The 19602-nt window shown below is 40.4% G+C and overlaps 1 protein-coding gene across 2 annotated transcripts in view; it reads left to right on the forward strand.

The window, feature by feature from the left end:
• The first annotated feature begins 263 nt into the window (after positions 1-263).
• Positions 264-19602, forward strand: part of slc12a4 (solute carrier family 12 member 4) — a 34687-nt gene continuing 15348 nt past the window's right edge. The window contains exons 1-9 of one of the 2 annotated variants that reach the window (XM_079593971.1): positions 264-515; positions 13916-14013; positions 14197-14328; positions 14466-14612; positions 16588-16642; positions 16736-16866; positions 17049-17290; positions 17407-17621; positions 17765-17929. In XM_079593971.1, the coding sequence (XP_079450097.1) occupies positions 377-515; positions 13916-14013; positions 14197-14328; positions 14466-14612; positions 16588-16642; positions 16736-16866; positions 17049-17290; positions 17407-17621; positions 17765-17929 (1324 nt within the window). In that variant the 5' untranslated portion in view covers positions 264-376. Of the gene's footprint in view, positions 516-12409; positions 12563-13915; positions 14014-14196; positions 14329-14465; positions 14613-16587; positions 16643-16735; positions 16867-17048; positions 17291-17406; positions 17622-17764; positions 17930-19602 lie in introns of those variants that run through there. The other variant, XM_079593972.1, reaches the window with a different exon arrangement.

The following is a 19602-nucleotide window of genomic DNA, read 5'->3' on the forward strand; positions in this document are numbered from 1 at the left end:
AGATTTTAGCATATAAATGGTATAATGTTTTACTTTAAGCTGTTTTATGCAAAGACTGTAATGGGTCTGGATCTTAACAACAGTTATTTTCCTAATCAAGATTGTGATTCACATATTTAACCGGGAAACATTAGTGAGAGCGAGAGCATGGGGAAACTGTGAGACGGGCCAAAGTGTCAGAGCCTCTCTATTTGTCCGAACAGGGGGAGGGACTAGGAGAAGAAGGTGGGGACTATGCTAATAGATTGAGAGGAAGTGAGGGAAGACTAGAGGAATGTGTTGGAGATTTCAGGGAGAGTTCAGCTGGCCGGCAACGTGCTATCTGCCAAAAGAAGAGAAAGAGAGGGACAGATACTCACACTGAACGGGTGAAAACATGCCCCATTTCACTGTGGTACCAGTGCAGGATAACTCACCGTCCAACTATGACAGTCTGGAGGGTATAAACTGGGTGGATTACAGAGACACAGGACAGGGAGGATACCCTGAACATGGAGACACAGTTAGCTCAGATGGTAAGATTTCTTTTCATGTATCACTTTGTGAAAAACATCACTTTAAGCATAAAACTTTTGGTTTAACTACATCAGGAGCTAAGAATGAAAGTGTATTCAGTTTAAAAGTTAGATTTAACCCTAGTATTCTTGACAGACATCCTCAAAGCGTCAGCTGTTTAGTTATCATGACAATTGTTTAGTCACTAACTTCATAGAACCCACTGATTACTTATATCCTAGTTGTTGGAAAGTTTTGAGGGACCTTTATCATGTTGGAAAAGTTGCATCTCTATAAATGACGAATATGTGATGTAAGGGGAGGGATATAAAAGTAACTCAAGCTGAGACTCTTGGCACAGTGCTGACATGCCAGACACCACTGTGGTGACAAAGGAAAACAATCAAGAGCCAAAGCAGAGGCGGGACCGGGGGGGTCTGCAATAATGGGACAGGCCTCAAGTATTCATGGACACAAAAGATGTAGACCTCTCTTTGTGCCAAGACAGCAGCTGAGGGTTTAACTGGCATTTATTTCCTCCATATTTTCCATTTCATACTCTAGCGCATTTTAAAAGAGTAACAAATTGTAAGATGTTCAGTCCATGATTAAGAGACATCAGCATCTGTTTACTGCAGCTGTTACTGGCATATTGAGAGACCACCAGGTCTGTGGAGACGCAGTTGTCTTTTTACCCTTTGTGTGTCTGGATAAAAGGGCTCAAATTTGGGATATATAATAGTCAAGTGAGGCTTTTGTAAATGGGATATGTACACAATCATACATACAAATATATAGCCCATGTACTGTATATTAATATATTTACTGTTAGTAAGGTAAAGTGATAATAGCATTGCTCAAGCTGGACTTTTCATGTTTTTGCCTAAGCTGTACTTTTATGTTGAAATGAATAAACAAAGTGAATCATTGAATGAATCACTGCAGGGGGGAAAAGAAAATTGTATATGCAGATTCATCCCTTACAGCACACCATAAGGAATAATTATAAAGCTTAGTATAAATGAATCATTGCAACAGCAGTAAAAAAAAAAAAAAAAAAAAAAAATATATATATATATATATATATATATATATATATATATATATATATATATATATATATATATATATATATATATATATATATATATATCATACAAAATATCAAATGGACAGCAAAGAATGAATAGTGTGGAATCAAAATTAAATCCATACCCCAAAAGAACATTTTATCTTTATATTTTTATTGAAAAATGCAAATATACAAAAACTGATTTCCCATGTATTTTTGATAATCTAATATTAATGCTGGCTCTTTATATTCTCTCTCGCTCACTTTTTCTCGGAGTATGGAAATGACAGGCTGGAAAACTTCCAGAAGTACAATTATAATCCAATTCCTTTGATTAAAATTTCCTAGCGGAAGATGTGTTTGTCCATGACAGTACAGGTCTGAAAAAAAAAAAAAAAAAAAAAAAAAAAAAACCTTGATGTAGCCTATCTGCATGTCTGTTTGCAAGTGCGGGGAGTAATTTAACATTCAGCATCACTTCAGCCTTTTGATCACCACATAGAAAATGAGAAAATAGATTTTGGGTGGTCATCGAGGTTGTAGATCTCTAAATGAGTACCAATATGATTTTCAATGCATAAGCATAGAAGAAGAGTCTTATGTGGCAGTCACACTGGTGGGTCATTTAAATTTAGGAGGGGCAGAGGAGAAGGAGGGTGTTCACACTGCTAACTTTGTTTTTAGTGTGTTTAGCTCAGCAATGTTTAAAGTAGTACACACTGCGGTCATTGTGCTGAAACAGGCCTGTAAGGGAAAAGCATCAGCTCTCAGTCAAACCCACCCAGTCATGCCTTACTTCCATGTTACTAAGAGGAAAAGAGATGAAGAAATGGAAGAAGACGGAAAAAGAGTTTTTTTTTTTTAAATTAAATATATGACATAAATTAAGTTCTGTTTTGTGTGTCCAAAAAGCTTTCGGAGTTAGCAATAGTGTAAGCTAAGGAGAGACAACTTTAAGCTTACAGAGATGTTAAATAAAGGAAACCAAACCAAACCAAAATGTTTTTCTAGCTGGTTGTCTTTGAGTATTTTCTAACATAACTGAAAAAAGTTTTTTTTTTTTTCACGAGTGGTATAGCACAAACCTGGTGTGTTCAACTGTTCCTCAACATACTCCTGACAACCAATACTTCTTTATAACCTGAATGAGTAGTTATTTGACACAGAAAAAGCAACATCATGCTATTTTCCAGTGGGAGCTGCCTGGCAGTCCTTAACACCAAGAATGTCTCTGACTTCTCAAGGTAACAATAGATCCTCTTCCACAAAGAGGGCCTGTATTACTTCTTGTTGAGAGACAGCTGTACCTGCAGCACAGAATGTCTTAAATTGACTTCTCTTACTAATCTCATATATGAAATTGTTGTGTTGACTTCATCAAGATCAGTAACAGAGCTAAAAAAAATTATATAAAAAAGGTATAAAAGCAGACATTGATCTGCTTTGAAGCGTACTGAGGGGTCATCTAAAGCTTGTGCTGAATAGCAGGCTCTCAAAATTAATACTTATTTATTTAGCAAGAAAGCATTAAATTGATCAAAAGTCTGTCACTTTTGAGCAATTTAATGCTTTCTTGCTGAAAAAAAAAAAGTATTAATTTAATTTTAATCAATTTTAAAGGCATTTACTACGTTCATATTTATATTTAAAAACAAATGTTGTTAGTTTAAACTTTCAATTCATCAAAGAATCGTGAAAAAATTTGTCAGGTTTCCGCAACAATAATTTGCACAAATGTTTTCAACATTGATAATAATAAGAAAGGGCCAAATCAACATATTATTATGATTTCTGAAGGATTATGTGACACTGCAGACTGGATGAATATAAATAGTCATAGAAATAAATTACATTTTAAAATATAATAAAATAGAAAACAGTTATTTTACATCGTAATCATATTTCTGTATTTAGTGTATTTTTTATCAATACACTTCTGTCAAAAACATTTAAAAAAACTTCACAAACCCAAACACTCAGGGGACCAATCGAAACACACACCTCAACAGGTGGAATGACAAGGGTAACAATCAGCTAAATAATAATTTTAGGTAGAGGAGCAAATTCTTCCTAACATCCTAAACTTACTAAACAAAATTGAGCAATGTAAATAATAACAGGCAAATGGAAAAACAATGCAATAATTATGCATGTCCAAGTGCATGCTGGGAAAACACAAATTTGACTTTTTTCAGTGTAGGCATGTCTTATAGTATATTGTAATATAAAAGCTATAATTTGATAATAATCAATTAATTATTTGCATGGTTTTATTTTACTTGGGTTTTTTACTGTGTTGTTTGCATAGTACTTTTGTATAAGTATTGCCTTTTGCTAATGTTTTTAATTACTGGCGCTTAGTACAGCTTCTTCTCCCTCATTAACGCACATCAAAGCCTTCGTACGTTCTGCTCTCCCAGCAGGGTTCAATTCCACTGGCTTATTCAACTGTACTCTTCTAATTCAGTCTACCATTGATGGGCTAATTGTGTAACAAACTTCTCTTCTCGGGAAAAACACTTAAAAAAGGCAATCCATCTCTATCGTTTGAAAAAGTTAAAAGAAACACTCTTGTAAAAGTTTTGCTGTATATAAACCGTTAAATATTTATGAACAGTACTTAATTATTATTATTATTAATATATGAATTATTATTATATTAATATTATTATTAGAACACCACCCCCCCCTTCTTCACTCCCATTATAAAGCTTGGAAGAGCCAGGATATTTTTTTAATATACCTCCGATAATTGTTTTCGTCTGAAAGGATGGCTTGAGGGTGTGATCACATGGAACATTTTCATTTTTGGGTGAACTAATATGACTGTTCTCAAGATACTAACTGGAGCTGGTTGACTTTTAATGAAGGATCAGGAAAGGGGTGTCTGTGCAGGGTGAAAAGAGTGGGTTATACACATCGAATATTATTATTACAATAATGTCAAGCAACCAAGTATTCCATAACACACACAGACAGTCAAAAAAAAAAAAGAGGGCTAAATCGGACTAAACAGCATGACTTTGACTCATAATAAAGGCTTTAAATGTTTAATAAATGGGATGTTTTGCAAATTTCACACATAAGCTTCTTACCAGCTGGTTAATTTCTTCCTGAGGTTAATCAGCTTTTGCTTTTTCCAGCATAAAAATAAATAAATATGCATTTTGTCTCTTCAATATGTTCCACTGTTGAGGCTGTTTGCACTGAAGCTGGTCTACCTTTAGGCTATTGTTTGAGCAACAATTTGCAGATGTTTGAACAAAACTGTTCTACAGCTGGTTACCAAATGTGCCTGAGTCTTCCCACGTAACCTACATGTGGAACAACAGCTTGTGTGTGTGATGTTTAAAGAATGTTGAAAACAACTGACTGTGTAGCATGTAAAAAGTAACTACAATCTTCAATGTGAACGAGTAATGTTCTTGTTCTCTAGATTGGATAAATGTTGTTAGTAAGCATGTGAAGTCTCTCAGACTTCAGCTCACACTAAACACTACATTTGCGTGGTTAGCTTTGGCTTTGATCTACAGCTTTTGGCATATTCCTGTTAACGTGTTCAGACCTGCCGCCATAAAGCTCTTGCTTCCCCCTCCAGACACACAGCAAGATGCATTAGATGTGGGGCTGTCAAGTCATTTCTACTGTATTAGGCTTTTCTTGGAAATAATTCAGTAAAACGCTCAGGATACAGATTATAAACATCTTTGTAGTGTTTAAAATCGGTTCACATTTTATCATTACTGTAATACAGATTAAGGAAAGAACAGTTGTCAATGTATAACTGTTCAAAAGGCTCCTCTGTTACTTGACCAATCGCACTCTTCAACGTCATCACCGATCACGTGGCAAGGAGGAAAAGCAGATGCACTGAGAAGATACAATGAACGTGAGCCTTTCCGAGATGACTCAACTTTATCGCACGTTTGTTGGCAGCATCTGAATATTACTGATGTCATATAGTGTGCGTGAATAGAAAAACCACACCTGTTATATTCGAAATTATCATCAGTAAACCATTTCAAAGATATTTGGAGTCTGCAGAGTGAATTTATTACAATTGATGTCATTACACAGTTCTGACCGACTGTCTGCAGGGGTTCGAAACAACCCGAATTAGTGTAAACTTAAAACTCAGTAACAAATGGTCCTTCGAGCCGGATTCGAATTACTGCAGAAGAATGACATTCCGTCCAGAGCCTCCTGTTGTCCGTCCCAGACGACACGTAAAGCCACCAGCATACTTGGCAGACTTCCAAGTACAAAGACCTGGATCTGAGAAAAGATCCCTGCAACCTGCATATTCCATAGAAGATGAAGATGATGCTGAACTTGCGTCACTGTCTGCAGAATGTGAGTCTCGAGTCTCTACCCCAATAAGTCAACATTCACACTTTAGTGACCTGGTGATACAAGATGAATGGCAAGATAAACTGGGAGATTCACACAGAGAGAATGAGGAGCTGCAGAACCGACCGCCTACATGGAAGGAGATGCAAAGAGAGAATGATGAGCTTCGTAGCTGCATTCAACACCTGCCAGAGATTTTATCTGCATTACAGGGACTGAAAGAAGAGAATGCCATCATGAAACATGAGATTCAGCAGCTAGCCACAAATGTGGCCACCTCATGCAAACCAATGCCCCCATCGCCAGCTCCCCGTTTCCATGTGCCACAGACAAGCCGCGGCCAGCCAGTCCTCACCACGCACGTCAGAGATTCCCATGAGTATCCCTCTGCACAGATCAGACAGATAACTGAGCAGGTGATGGACTGCACTCTTTCACCCGTACAAGTTAATCAGCCTCAAGTAACCTCAATCTACCGTACGCCTACTCAGAGTAGCGGTACGCATTCATATGCTCATCCAAACCAGTATGCTGAACCCAGCCACTATGATGAAAAGGCTTCTAGAGACAACTATCATCCTCACATGGGTGTCAGTGGGTCATATCCTACACAGCTATCTGAACATATACAAAAGAATGCAGCGCCATGTTTCAAAGAGAAGATCTACAGGGGACCCAAGCCTTCTATACCCACATTGACGACATCGGATCCCAGAGAGTTTTCAAGGTTGCGCATGGCACTAGAGAACCTCCTTCCTGTGGACGCTACCGAACGGTTCAAATATCAGATCCTCACAGATCATTTGCAGTTAGAGGAAGCGCTGCTAGTGGCGGATTCGTATGGCAACTCCGCACACCCATATACAGATACTTTGCAAGCCCTTATCAAGATGTATGGGCAGCCGCACAAGCTGGTTCTACAGAACATCGCTCAAGTCATGGACGGCCCAAACATCAGAACTGGAGATGTAAAGGCTTTTAAGCTGTTCGCACTCCGTGTGCGTTCACTGGTGAGCATGTTAGAACAACTGGGGCCTGAGGGGACGGTTGAATTGGATTGTGGGTCTCATGTGTCAAGGCTTCAATGTAAACTCCCTCACGAGTTGAGGACCAGTTTCAAGAGATACATACACCCATTACGAGTAACCATACCTACTCTCATTGATTTCTCTAACTGGTTGGAGTATGAGCTCCAAGTTCAAGATGAGGGCTCCAGGATGACAAGTCTCCCACTAGAATTCAGCAGTAAGAAAAGAGAGGGCCGCCAAGACCCAAGATCTACTAGGAGACCAACCTCTATACTGCTGGGCACAGAGAAACCTATGAGTAGGAGTGAAACTCGGGCTCCTGCCCCAGAGGGATCATCTAAATTCGCCAGATTTAAAGGAAGGTCACAAGCATATTGCCCCTACTGTGACAGTGTTAATCACTTTCTAAATGGATGTGCCAATTTCAAAGACCTATCTAAGGAACAAAAGGAAAGCTGGATTCGTAAGAACAATCGGTGCTGGTGCTGCGGACGTAGTCATCATGCCTCAAAATGCAACTTGAAAACCCCCTGTAAGACATGCAATAGGAAGCATCTATTCATACTGCACGATGTAAATGAATGGTCTGTGGCGGATACAACGGAAAAAGACACAAAAGAAAGCTCCTGCTTGGTTAACACCACCAACGACATCCTGTATGTAGATCGCCCGGTCTACAGCCGCAAAGTTCTCCTCAAGGTGAGCAAAGTTGTTATCACCAATGGTGACAAATCAATTGAGGCGTATGCTGTGTTAGACGATGGGTCTGAGAGGACCATACTGCTCCACACAGCAGCACAGCAGTTAGATCTTAAGGGACAGCCTGAAGACCTTATACTACGAACAGTGAGGCAAGACCAACAGGTTCTGCATGGGGCGGCAGTCTCATTCACTGTGTCTCCAGTCACCAATCGACACAAAAAATTCCCTATTCAAGGTGCCTTCACCGCCGAAAGGCTTGGTCTTGCGGAGCAAACTTACCCTGTTGCATCTCTGCAAAAGCGGTACCGACATTTAGCGGGATTGCCGCTGCAGCAACTAGACAGAGTACAGCCTGTACTGTTAATTGGCTCAGACTGCCCGCATCTAGTCACCCCCATTGAGCCTGTCCTACTAGGCCCACCAGGTGGACCTGCTGCCGTCAGAACTCAGTTAGGCTGGACCCTTCAAGGACCTACACACGAAGTCAAACGGGGGCTCAACTCTCATCAGTGCCTCTTTACTGCTATCTCACCCAATTCTGAGCTGTTTGCTCAAGTAGAAAAGCTATGGCAGATGGATGTAATCCCTTATCAGAGTGAGAAATTAGTGATGCGATCAAAGTTTGATCAGGAGGCCATCAAACTCCTTCAAGAGAGAACAGTAAGAGTTAATGTGGATGGAGTCATGCGGTATGCTACGCCGCTCCTTCGAGTCCAAAACATGCCAACTTTGCATATGCCCAAAGAAGCTGTACTGCCGCAGCTAAGGAACATTGAGCGGAAGCTAATAAAGTTCCCTGAACAAGCCCAGGCTTACAAAACCGAGGTTAAAAGGCTTAAGGATGCTGGCTATGTAGAGAAACTGCGACCATGTGAAGTAGATGGTACTCAAGAATCATGGTACATTCCCCACCACATGGTCCAGCATAACGGCAAAAATCGTGTCGTTTACAACTGCTCATTCCAGTACCAGGGTCAAAATTTGAACGAGCTGCTCCTTCCAGGTCCCACTTTGAGTCCTACCCTGCTAGCTGTGTTACTTCGCTTCAGGGAACGCTCCACAGCCATAAGTAGCGACATCCGAGGGATGTTTCATCAGGTGAGGCTGCTCCCTGACGACAAATCATTACTTCGGTTTCTGTGGAGAGACATGGCAGTAGAGCAGGCACCAGATGTTTACCAGTGGCGGGTGCTTCCCTTTGGCACTACATGTAGCCCATGTTGTGCCACATTTGCCCTGCAGAAACATGTGCTAGACCACAGTCAACCAGGTGACCAGGTGAGGGAAGTTATCGAAAAGTCATTTTATGTCGACAATTGCCTATACAGTCTCACCACCGAAGATGCTGCTAAAGAACTTGTCGATCAGCTCTGTTCCCTCCTAGCTGAGGGAGGCTTTGAATTACGGCAGTGGGCCAGCAATTGCCCGTCTGTGATCGCTCACTTGCCACCTGAATCAAAATCTAACAGCTGTGAGCTTTGGCTTAGTCAAGGTCAGCAAGTTACCCCTGAATCCACACTTGGCCTTCACTGGCAGTGCCAGTCTGACACCTTGCACTACCAACATCGGATTGTGAACTGCTCTAAAGTAACTATGCGCAGCATCTATCGGGTTTTAGCTAGCCAATATGATCCTCTTGGATATATTATCCCATATACCACTAGAGCGAAAATACTGGTGCAACGCTTATGGGATAAAAAGCGTGACTGGGACGACCCGCAGCTGCCAGAGGATCTGCTCAGGTTATGGAGATTGTGGGAGGAAGAGTTGATTGATTTGGAGAAGATTTCGCTGCCGAGGTGCTATTCCAGTTCAAAAATGGACCTCCCTTCTAGCAGGCGTGATATACATGTGTTCTGTGATGCTTCGGAGAAGGCTTATGGGGCTGTAGCCTATATGCGAACAGAGAACCAAGAAGGCCAAGTTGAAGTTGTATTCGTAGCAGCTAGGTCACGTGTAGCACCCCGAAAGCAGCAGTCCATCCCACGCCTAGAGTTATGTGCAGCTCTCAGTGGTGCTCAGCTCTCCAAGGTTCTTGTCACTGAACTCACTATCCCCATCTTTTCCTTAACACTCTGGTCGGATTCCATGACTGTGCTTACCTGGCTGTTGTCAAGCTCTTGTCGTTACAAAGTGTTTGTGGGGACACGGGTGGCGGAAATACAAGAACTCACAGCAGCTGCAACATGGCAACACATACGATCAGAAGACAATCCTGCAGACGACATAACACGAGGCAAATACCTCTGTGACCTTGTTGAAGGAAGCCAGTGGATTCAAGGGCCTTCCTTTCTCAAACTGCCACTGGCAAATTGGCCCAAGCAACCCTTCTTGCCAACTGAGGAGCAAAGTAACGAGCTAAGGCAGTCTGCTTTCTGTGGATCAACTACAGTGATACCCATGCCGAATCCATTGCAATATGACACGCTAACTGAGTTCCTTGAGGCATGCGGTCAGCAGCTTCACGGGGCGGCAAAGATCTCATGCGCTGATACACGGAGAGAGGTAGAGCTATTAGTGCTTCGTCAAACTCAGACAGACTCTTTCACTGCTGAGATGGCCCAATTGAAGTCAGGGAAACCGGTAACAGGTACGAGTAGGCTTGCTCCTCTTTCTCCTGAGTTTGATCCTACCACTGGACTCATTCGTGTGGGTGGGCGCCTGAGACGTCGCAGTGAGACAGATCTGGATTTAATTCATCCTATCCTCCTAGCCCCTCAACATCCTGTGACCAGACTCATTATCAAAGATTATGATGAGAGGCTGCACCACCCTGGACCAGAACGAGTGTTCGCAGAGATAAGGAGGACCTACTGGGTATTGCGAGGACGTGAAGCAGTTCGGCGCCACCAGCGTCACTGCGTAGAGTGTCGAAGATGGAAGGGACAACCAGAAGTCCCCCGTATGGCTGACTTGCCACTTGCAAGACAACAGCTCTTTAAACCTGCCTTCTTCTCAACTGGCATGGACTGCTTTGGTCCTTACACAATCAAGATTGGACGTCGAAATGAGAAGAGATGGGGCATCTTATTCAAGTGCATGACAACCAGGGCAGTGTACATAGATCACCTAGCCAGTATAGATTCCGACTCATTCCTGATGGCCTTGAGAAGATTCATCTCTCGACGTGGAAAACCATATGAATTGTTAAGTGACCAAGGCACTAACTTCAAGGGCGGAGAACGTGAGCTGAAAGAATCCTTTGCTGCCTTGCACAGTGAGCTTCAACGTCACTTGGCTGCCCAACAGATCAAGTTTGTGTTCAATCCACCAGGAGCACCTCACTTTGGTGGATGCTGGGAGAGGGAGATCCGATCTATTAAAACAGCTCTACGGGTTACCATAGGGGCGCAGACTGTGACAGAAGAGGTCTTGAGAACAGTCTTAACTGAAATTGAAGGGATCTTGAATTCAAAACCTCTTGGCTACACCTCCTCGGATATATCTGATATCGACCCGATAACTCCCAACTGCTTTCTCATCGGACGCAGAGATGCCTCTTTGCCACAGGTGGTTTATCAGGAGTCAGAGGCGCTGAGTCGTCGCCGTTGGCGACACAGTCAACTGCTGGCTGATCATTTTTGGAGACATTTCATCAACTATTACTTGCCTAGTCTCCAAGCTCGCCAGAAATGGAGGTTAAATAAAGAGAATTTGCAAGTAGACGAAGTAGTGATGATTGTTGACCCTCAACTGCCTCGGGCGTTGTGGCCAGTGGGAAAAATCACAGAAGTGTTCCCAGGAGTGGACTCCAGGGTGAGGTCAGCCACTGTAGAGGTTAAGAAAAAACTGTACACTCGACCGGTATCTCGTCTTATCAAACTTCCAGCCCTACTTGATTAGGAGTAACCTACTATTGGGTAAACCCTTTTGTAAGATGTGCGAATTCAAGCATTGAATTCGGGGGCGGCTGTTCAAAAGGCTCCTCTGTTACTTGACCAATCGCACTCTTCAACGTCATCACCGATCACGTGGCAAGGAGGAAAAGCAGATGCACTGAGAAGATACAATGAACGTGAGCCTTTCCGAGATGACTCAACTTTATCGCACGTTTGTTGGCAGCATCTGAATATTACTGATGTCATATAGTGTGCGTGAATAGAAAAACCACACCTGTTATATTCGAAATTATCATCAGTAAACCATTTCAAAGATATTTGGAGTCTGCAGAGTGAATTTATTACAATTGATGTCATTACACAGTTCTGACCGACTGTCTGCAGGGGTTCGAAACAACCCGAATTAGTGTAAACTTAAAACTCAGTAACAATAACCCTAGATGGCAGCATTTTACTATTCTCATTTCATCATTTAATAAAGAACATGTTCCAATATAAGATTCCACCACTGCAGAATGGCTGTTCCATTTTCTGAATTTTCAGGCATTTTATCAATTAAACGACTGTTTAAAATGTGTTAACATTCTGGATTAGATTGTGTTCTTGACCCTAAACACTTAGTGTGTGATTCTGCTTGCATATTGAATCTGGTGTGTTAGACTGTAGCATATAGTTTGTGATCAGTCGATGTTCTCTCTCTCTCTGTGTGTGTGTGTATGTGTATGTGTGTGTGTGTGTGTGTGTGTGTGTGTGTGTGTGTGTGTGTTTGTGTGTGTGTGTGTGTGTGTGTGTGTGTGTGTGTGTGTGTGTGTGTGTGTGTGTGTGTGTGTGTGTGTGTGTGTGTGTGTGTGTGTGTGTGTGTGTGTGTGTGTGTGTGTGTGTGTGTGTGTGTGTGAGAGAATACTGATCCCCCTCGCTCTCTCAGTAAAAGTTAATAGATCACATTGACCTGGATATAGACTATGAACACTGCTCAGAGCACTGCCTGCCTTGTTGTTCATAGACAAACATGCTGATCCACCACAACAATGCTAATGCAAACTCTACCTATAATTGCACATTAACCCTGGACACAGGTGAGTGAGACTTATAGGAAACAAACAGAGACACAATCTTGTCCTCAGACCATAACATTTTTTCTTATTTGTCTTGAGTTTAGGTATTTTTGAGATAATATATTTGGTGACAATCTTTTCTGAGCTTATGAACTGATTAATTGCAATTGTTAAAATATATAAATTCTTCTTTCCCCTCTCTTAAATGAGGCTCATGTCAATCCAAACCACTTAAAACAGTTAGATGGACATGCTAATGTATTTAATGTGGTTGTCTAGTGCAAACAAAAAAACAAAACAAAAATGTACAGGGCGATACAGACCAAACTGCTTAACTGTTATGAACCTGACAAATTTAGCAGTGGTATCACAGAAAGCGTATTAAGACTGGCACTGTATTTGCTTGTGTTTGTATTGACATTTGTTGTGAGAGCAGAGAGTGTGAGGACACAAAACAATCAAACTGATTAAGTGTTCTGATTCAGTGACCTGATTAAAGGACATCATGAAATAACAAAAGAAATGGAGAGAGAGAAAGATTCAGGGAAGCAGAAATGCAAAATGCGTTTAATGCTTGATGCCAATCTTAAAAAAGAGATTTGAGGAGCTGCAAGGCATTATTTATTTAGATGTATTCAGTTCTTATAAAACTAAATCATTAAAAAAGACTGAATTTAGCTTCATTATTTGACTACTGTTAGAAATCATCAAATGTATAAGGCCGTGTAAAAGATTGGGTGCAAAAAGGTTAAACTGCTTTTTACTTTGAAGAGTTTGCATGTGGTTTTCTCTGTATCTTTACTGTATGCTTCAAAATGCCATTTTCTCATTGAATGTCTTTGAAGGTTGGGAATATCAGCCTAATAAATCTAAACAAAATCAAGATCTCATCACACTCCACTATTTTTTGTGAAGATTATTCCAAAAATATATAATTACAATGATTTCATTTGACTCAATTGTTACACAATGGCACAATGTAAGAGCATAAAGAATGGGACATAGTGACATTAACTCAGTATAGGCGTAGGACAGGAAATTACATAATTGTGGGTGAAAAGAGTTATTCTAAGAAAATAAACTCCACCCAAAAAGTGTCTGGAAATAAAAAAGTGCAAAAATGCTTTGGTGAAAAAAAGGGGAAATAAATGTTTAAAACATTTTTAAAAAGTATATCATATGTGTGATGATACAATGGAAAAGGGTAATAAAACCAGTAAGGCAAATTAGGGATAAAAAAATTAATCTAAACGCTAATGGACACCATACACATATAAACAAAGAAGATTATTTTCAAAACCTCAAACTACATATCAAGGATACTGTATGTCTGTTAAATCCAGTAAATAAGTTGTAAATGCCCTCCCCCTCCAGGTCATGGCAATCATAAAGAAGACAGTCCCTTTCTCAGCAGTTCAGACTCAGCATCTAAGAGGACTGACTTCTACGACAGAAACCTGGCTCTGTTTGAGGTTCATTTTTAATTTTCCTTTCCTTCTCTTTGCAGTACTTAGTTCCCACTAAATGTATAATCTAAAATCTCAATAACTTTAACATTGATATCAATAACAACACATGAATAGTGGAAAAATTATTTGTGCAGACTTCTGCTATACATCTTAGTATATGTGTTACTGAGGTGTATGTTTCCTTAGGAAGAGCTGGACATCCGGCCGAAGGTCTCGTCTCTCCTCAGCCGGCTGGTCAATTACACAAATGTTACTCAGGGAGCCAAAGAGCATGAAGAGGCAGAAAGTGCTGATGCATCCAGAAGACAAGTGCCCAAGGTTATTAAAAAGTGAAAATGATATTTTGATATTTTATATCAAAAATCATATTTTGTATCAAAATATCATCAGATATTTTCACTCTAACCAAAAAAAAAAAATTCTGAGATACTTTTCTCTTTCCTGCTTTTTTGTAGTCTCCGAATATGGGCACGCTGATGGGAGTGTACCTGCCATGTCTGCAGAACATATTTGGTGTGATTCTTTTTCTGCGTCTCACCTGGATTGTGGGGACAGCAGGTGTCGTCCAGTCCTTCCTCATCGTTCTCATGTGTTGTTCATGCGTGAGTTACTGCAGACACACCCTCATAAGTACTCTATCAGGCTGTTTATCATGGCTTTTCTGCCACACTTTTGCCTGTGTGTCCTGTAAAAAAACAGCCTGCATTGCATTTAAGCAGTTCGACACTGCTTAAATGGTAAAATGTACCACTCTAATATTTGAGCGCTTGGTCCTACATCCTGCAAGAGTGGTTTTAACACTTTCATCATGTCTAAAGAAGTTATAATATTACTCTTTGATTCCAAGTAAGACGATGAGTTTATGCAAACACAGTTGAGATTTGAGAAAGGATACGAGATGGAGATAAGAAATATATAAGATTCTATGGGCCCTATCTTGCACCCAGCGAAATTGACTTTGTACACTGATGCATGTATCATTCATATTTTGCACCGAAAAGAGAAAAGAGGAGGCGGGTTCCAGTGCAAACGTTCCCTGGTGCTATTTTGCAGTTTAAGAAAACAATTCCACCACAGACCAGGAAAAACCTAAAGTCAGTGGCGCGTTATTCAGATGCTATTTTAAGGGCGCATGTTTGGCCATAATGTAGCGTGTGCACAACGCGCATACGCTTTGCTTTTCTCCTTTACACAGACACAGCAGTTCCCATTTTTGCAAACCATACATAATTACAAGGAAAAATATTACCACACGAGGGAAATCATTGTGGTGTCCATGAAGTAGGCATAAATAGATTACACATTTACCCAAATTATTCAGGCTAATTGTAGTAATGACGGATCAAACCTGTTTGATCAATAGTGGCAAGACACATAGGAAGGACATCTGACAAAGTGGGTTGTCCGTCAAGAATTAGGAAACAAAATTCTGAAGACTGCAAAATCACCTTTACCATTATGTAAGTTGCGTGCGCCTGGCAAATCCGCCATAATAATAGCAATTCGCCATGAAACAAGCACGCCTGCTCTTAAAGGGAATGTGAGATGACGCTCTGATTGGTTTATTGCATGCCCAAACCACACCTATGAGTACTGTAGCTACTTCAGACCAACCCATTTTAGATTTGCATCGGGCGCAAGAGATCCGCCCACAAAGTTACTTGCGTTTCGCGTTTGATACTTGCGTTTCAGATCGTTAAAATAGGGCCCAAAGTCTTGACTTTTGGAAATGTGGCAACAAAATTTAGACATGTAGGCCTACATTTTCAGGACAAAGGTAGTGATAAGTAGCATTTTAAAGCATTCAAGTTTTAAAATAGTAAGTTTACATGCTACATTTTGACACCTGGAACAAAATGTAGCCTATATCAGATGTTACTCAGCTAACAAAAATATGTTCTAGGAATTTTCTAAAAATGAGAGAACGTTCTAATTGAGTTATAAAAACATTATTTTTGAATGTTCTCTGAACGTTCTGTTACATTTTTTTTTTGGTTATGCAGATATTAAGGGAACATTCCATTTGATCATTTTGCAAACACTATGGGGACGTTTCAGAATGTTAAGAGAACAAAAACAAAATTTAAGTATAACATTTTCATTAAAAAAACATAGATAAACATCCAACTAAAATGTCTCAAAAAAGTTCCATGAATAATGTTTTTGTGCTAATGTTTTGAGAAAATGATTATATACCAGTTAACTTTAAAAGAACATTCTGTTAACGTTACTGAAAGAAAATTTGTTCATAACTTAAATAAGAGAATTAGATAAGAGAATTAGAGAATGTTATCCTAAGTTCTGAGAACGTGTTCTAGCCTGGGAATTTATTTTTTATAAATGAATTTGAGGTTTCATGAATCAACCGGATTACATTATTAGATTAAGTTGCTACTTTCACTGCAGAAAAATGCCTACCCCTCAAATGCAGCTGTTATGGATGAGGCAGGCAGGCAGTATAGTATGTGAGCTCAGTAACTCATCAATCATTGCACAGTGAGTTTGATATACAGAAAGCAAATGATAACCCTTTAGGGTAATATGCTTAAATGTATGATTTAATCTTATTTTTAACAGACAATGTTAACAGCAATCTCGATGAGTGCCATAGCCACCAATGGTGTAGTTCCAGGTAATGTGTAGTGTTTATACTCCTTTGTATTATATGATATTTCACAGTACAAACACACACAAATGTATTTATTTATGTATTTTTAATTGGCAGCTGGTGGGGCCTATTTCATGATATCTCGGTCTCTGGGCCCTGAGTTTGGTGGTGCAGTTGGTCTCTGTTTTTATTTAGGCACAACCTTCGCTGCTGCCATGTACATACTGGGAGCAATTGAAATATTTCTGGTCAGTCTCCTTATATCATGACAACACACACACACACACACACACACACACACACACACACACACACACACACACACACACACACACACACACACACACACACACACACACACACAGATCCAAAACTTAAAATGATCCAGCTCTGAAAAAAATATTAATTCATCAACTCTTTTTGTCTACAGAAATATCTGATTCCCCAGGCTGCCATATTCCATCCCGCAGATATTCATGCAGGGAGTGGTGCAATGCTGAATAACATGCGAGTGTATGGCACAATATGTTTGAGCCTTATGGCTGTAGTTGTCTTTGTGGGGGTCAAGTATGTCAACAAATTTGCCTCCCTGTTCTTGGCCTGTGTCATAATCTCCATTGTTTCTATCTACGCTGGAGCTGTCAAATCCATCTTCCACCCTCCTGAGTTTCCGTAAGTCTTTATGTTGCCAGACAAAACAAAACAAAACACAAAATGTAATATTTAAATGAAAACGTAATATATAAAATAAAATAATATATCACGTTTTATTTTTTTACCATGTGTAGGATCTGTATGTTAGGAAACCGGACATTGGTTCGTGATTTGTTTGATGTTTGTGGGAAGACAGTAGTTGTTGGTAATGAGACGGTTACCAGCAAGCTTTGGAAGAACTTCTGCAGCTCTGAGAATTCCAGCAGTGCTCATTGTGACGAGTACTTCTTTCAGAACAATGTTACAGAGATCCCAGGCATTCCTGGGCTGGCCAGTGGGATCATTAAAGGTAAGGACACACTTAAAATTATAACATATATCTAAAGATGATGAAAAAAGGTTCTTCTTTTCCAGGCACTTGCTCTTTTTAGATGTATTACTGTATATGTGGCTTTGTATTTATTTATTTTATTTTTATGCATGTATGTGCAGACAACATGTGGGGGGATTACATGGAGAAAGGGCAGATTCTCGAAAAGGCAAGTCTGTCCTCTGTCGATGTCCATGGCTCCATGGAGACCTTTGGCTACTATGTGTCGGCTGACATTGCCACTTCCTTCACTCTCTTGGTGGGAATCTTTTTTCCTTCTGCCACAGGTAAAACTCATATGTCCTCTTTGGTTAAGAAACATATGTATTTATAATTTATTACAGCCTTGAATACTTAATTCTGATTGGTCAATCGAGGAATCAAGCTGTGTAATATTATTAGTGTTTGCTACATGTAAAATATTTAAAAATTATGTATGTGAGGGCCACTATGGGAAGGAGGCAGAGTTGCCAATCCAGATATTGTAAGCAACTTTGGGATTGTTTTTTCAATAACTTGTTTATAGATTGTCAGTGGCGTGTTGTGTTTCTTTTTTTGGACTTATTTCCAGAATACAATTGCGGATTTGTCTTGTTTTGGTTGCAGGGCCGTGACTAGGCCCATTTTAGGAAGGCCCACCCAGCCCCCCTAAAAATTTGCGATTAGCAATTAATATGCTATTTTCATAGGAAAATAAAAATATTTGCAAAAAAAATACACCTTTCTAGAGGACCTTTGTCATAATATTAATTTGATAATAAAATACTACAAAATATAAAAGGGAAATGGCTAATGAGTGGTCCTCTGCAGCCATCTACTGGTTATTTTGGTAATTTCATGTCATTTTCATGTTAAAAGTGTTTGTTTTCCACCAGGTGACAGAAATCCTCCATTTAAGCTACACTGTGTACTTTTTTAAGTTGATTCTTAGCAAAAAACACTTTGTTCTTTAAAAATTATATGTGCTCATTAATGTATAATTACTTCTACCAACTAATCAAGTATTCTTGTAAGCGTAGAATCTGCCATTTATAATACATACGGGTGAGCTGCTCGAATGGCGGAAGCCATGTTGCGCCTCCATCTTGAAAATACATTAGCTAATGAGTGGCATACCTGGAAATTCAAGCTTCGCCTTTTGCATTTTTTACACTCGGTGGCAGCCGAGTTCGGCCGCGGAAGAAGAAGCATCTCAGCCAGCGGCAGCCCGAGAGCATCGATGTAAGCGAGCCCACGCGGACCTTACCGTTCGGCCTGTCTCTAGCATAGAGTGCGGATCGGGCCGCATTTTTCTGTCCGAGCCCGGCCCGCGTCCGACAGAGCAGTAACCGAACCCGACCCAAGCCCGACAGGCAGATATTTATGTCCGAGCCCGACCCGAGATCGACAGTTAAAATCCCATTTGTTTTTTAATACTAATGACACATGTACATTTGTTTGTGTGGAAAGCCCGCTTTTATTAAGCAACTGTAGAAAGGCATTCGGAAATGTCAAAAGATGAGCGCATCGCAAGCACGGAGCAACAAGCGCTCTTAACACAGCCTGTGATTATTTTAATCACAAAAACAAAGTTTGCATCAAGTGAAAGCATCAGGCACATTGGCTACCTACATAATAAGCTGTTTTAAATTTAAAATGTTCAATGCCTTATCGCGCTGATGTGGGTCCCGTCGGGCTCAGGTCGGGTATCCATCCTCTACTTTAGCACCCCGTATGTTTACGAAGTGCATGGATGCAGCGCTTTCTCCCCTGAGACAACGGGGAGTGCATGTGCTGAACTATCTCGATGACTGGCTCTTACTGGCTCAGTCGAAGACCGAGTTATTGACACACAGATCCTGGCTCCTCGGCCATTTGGAATGCCTCGGGCTCAGGATGAATTTTTCCAAGAGCAGACTGTCACCCAGCCAAAATGTAACCTTTCTGGGCACAGTTATCGACCCGACACAGATGAGAGCCT

The sequence above is a fragment of the Phoxinus phoxinus genome, assembly GCF_949152265.1.
Source record: "Phoxinus phoxinus genome assembly, chromosome: 2".
Classification (NCBI taxonomy): domain Eukaryota; kingdom Metazoa; phylum Chordata; class Actinopteri; order Cypriniformes; family Leuciscidae; genus Phoxinus; species Phoxinus phoxinus.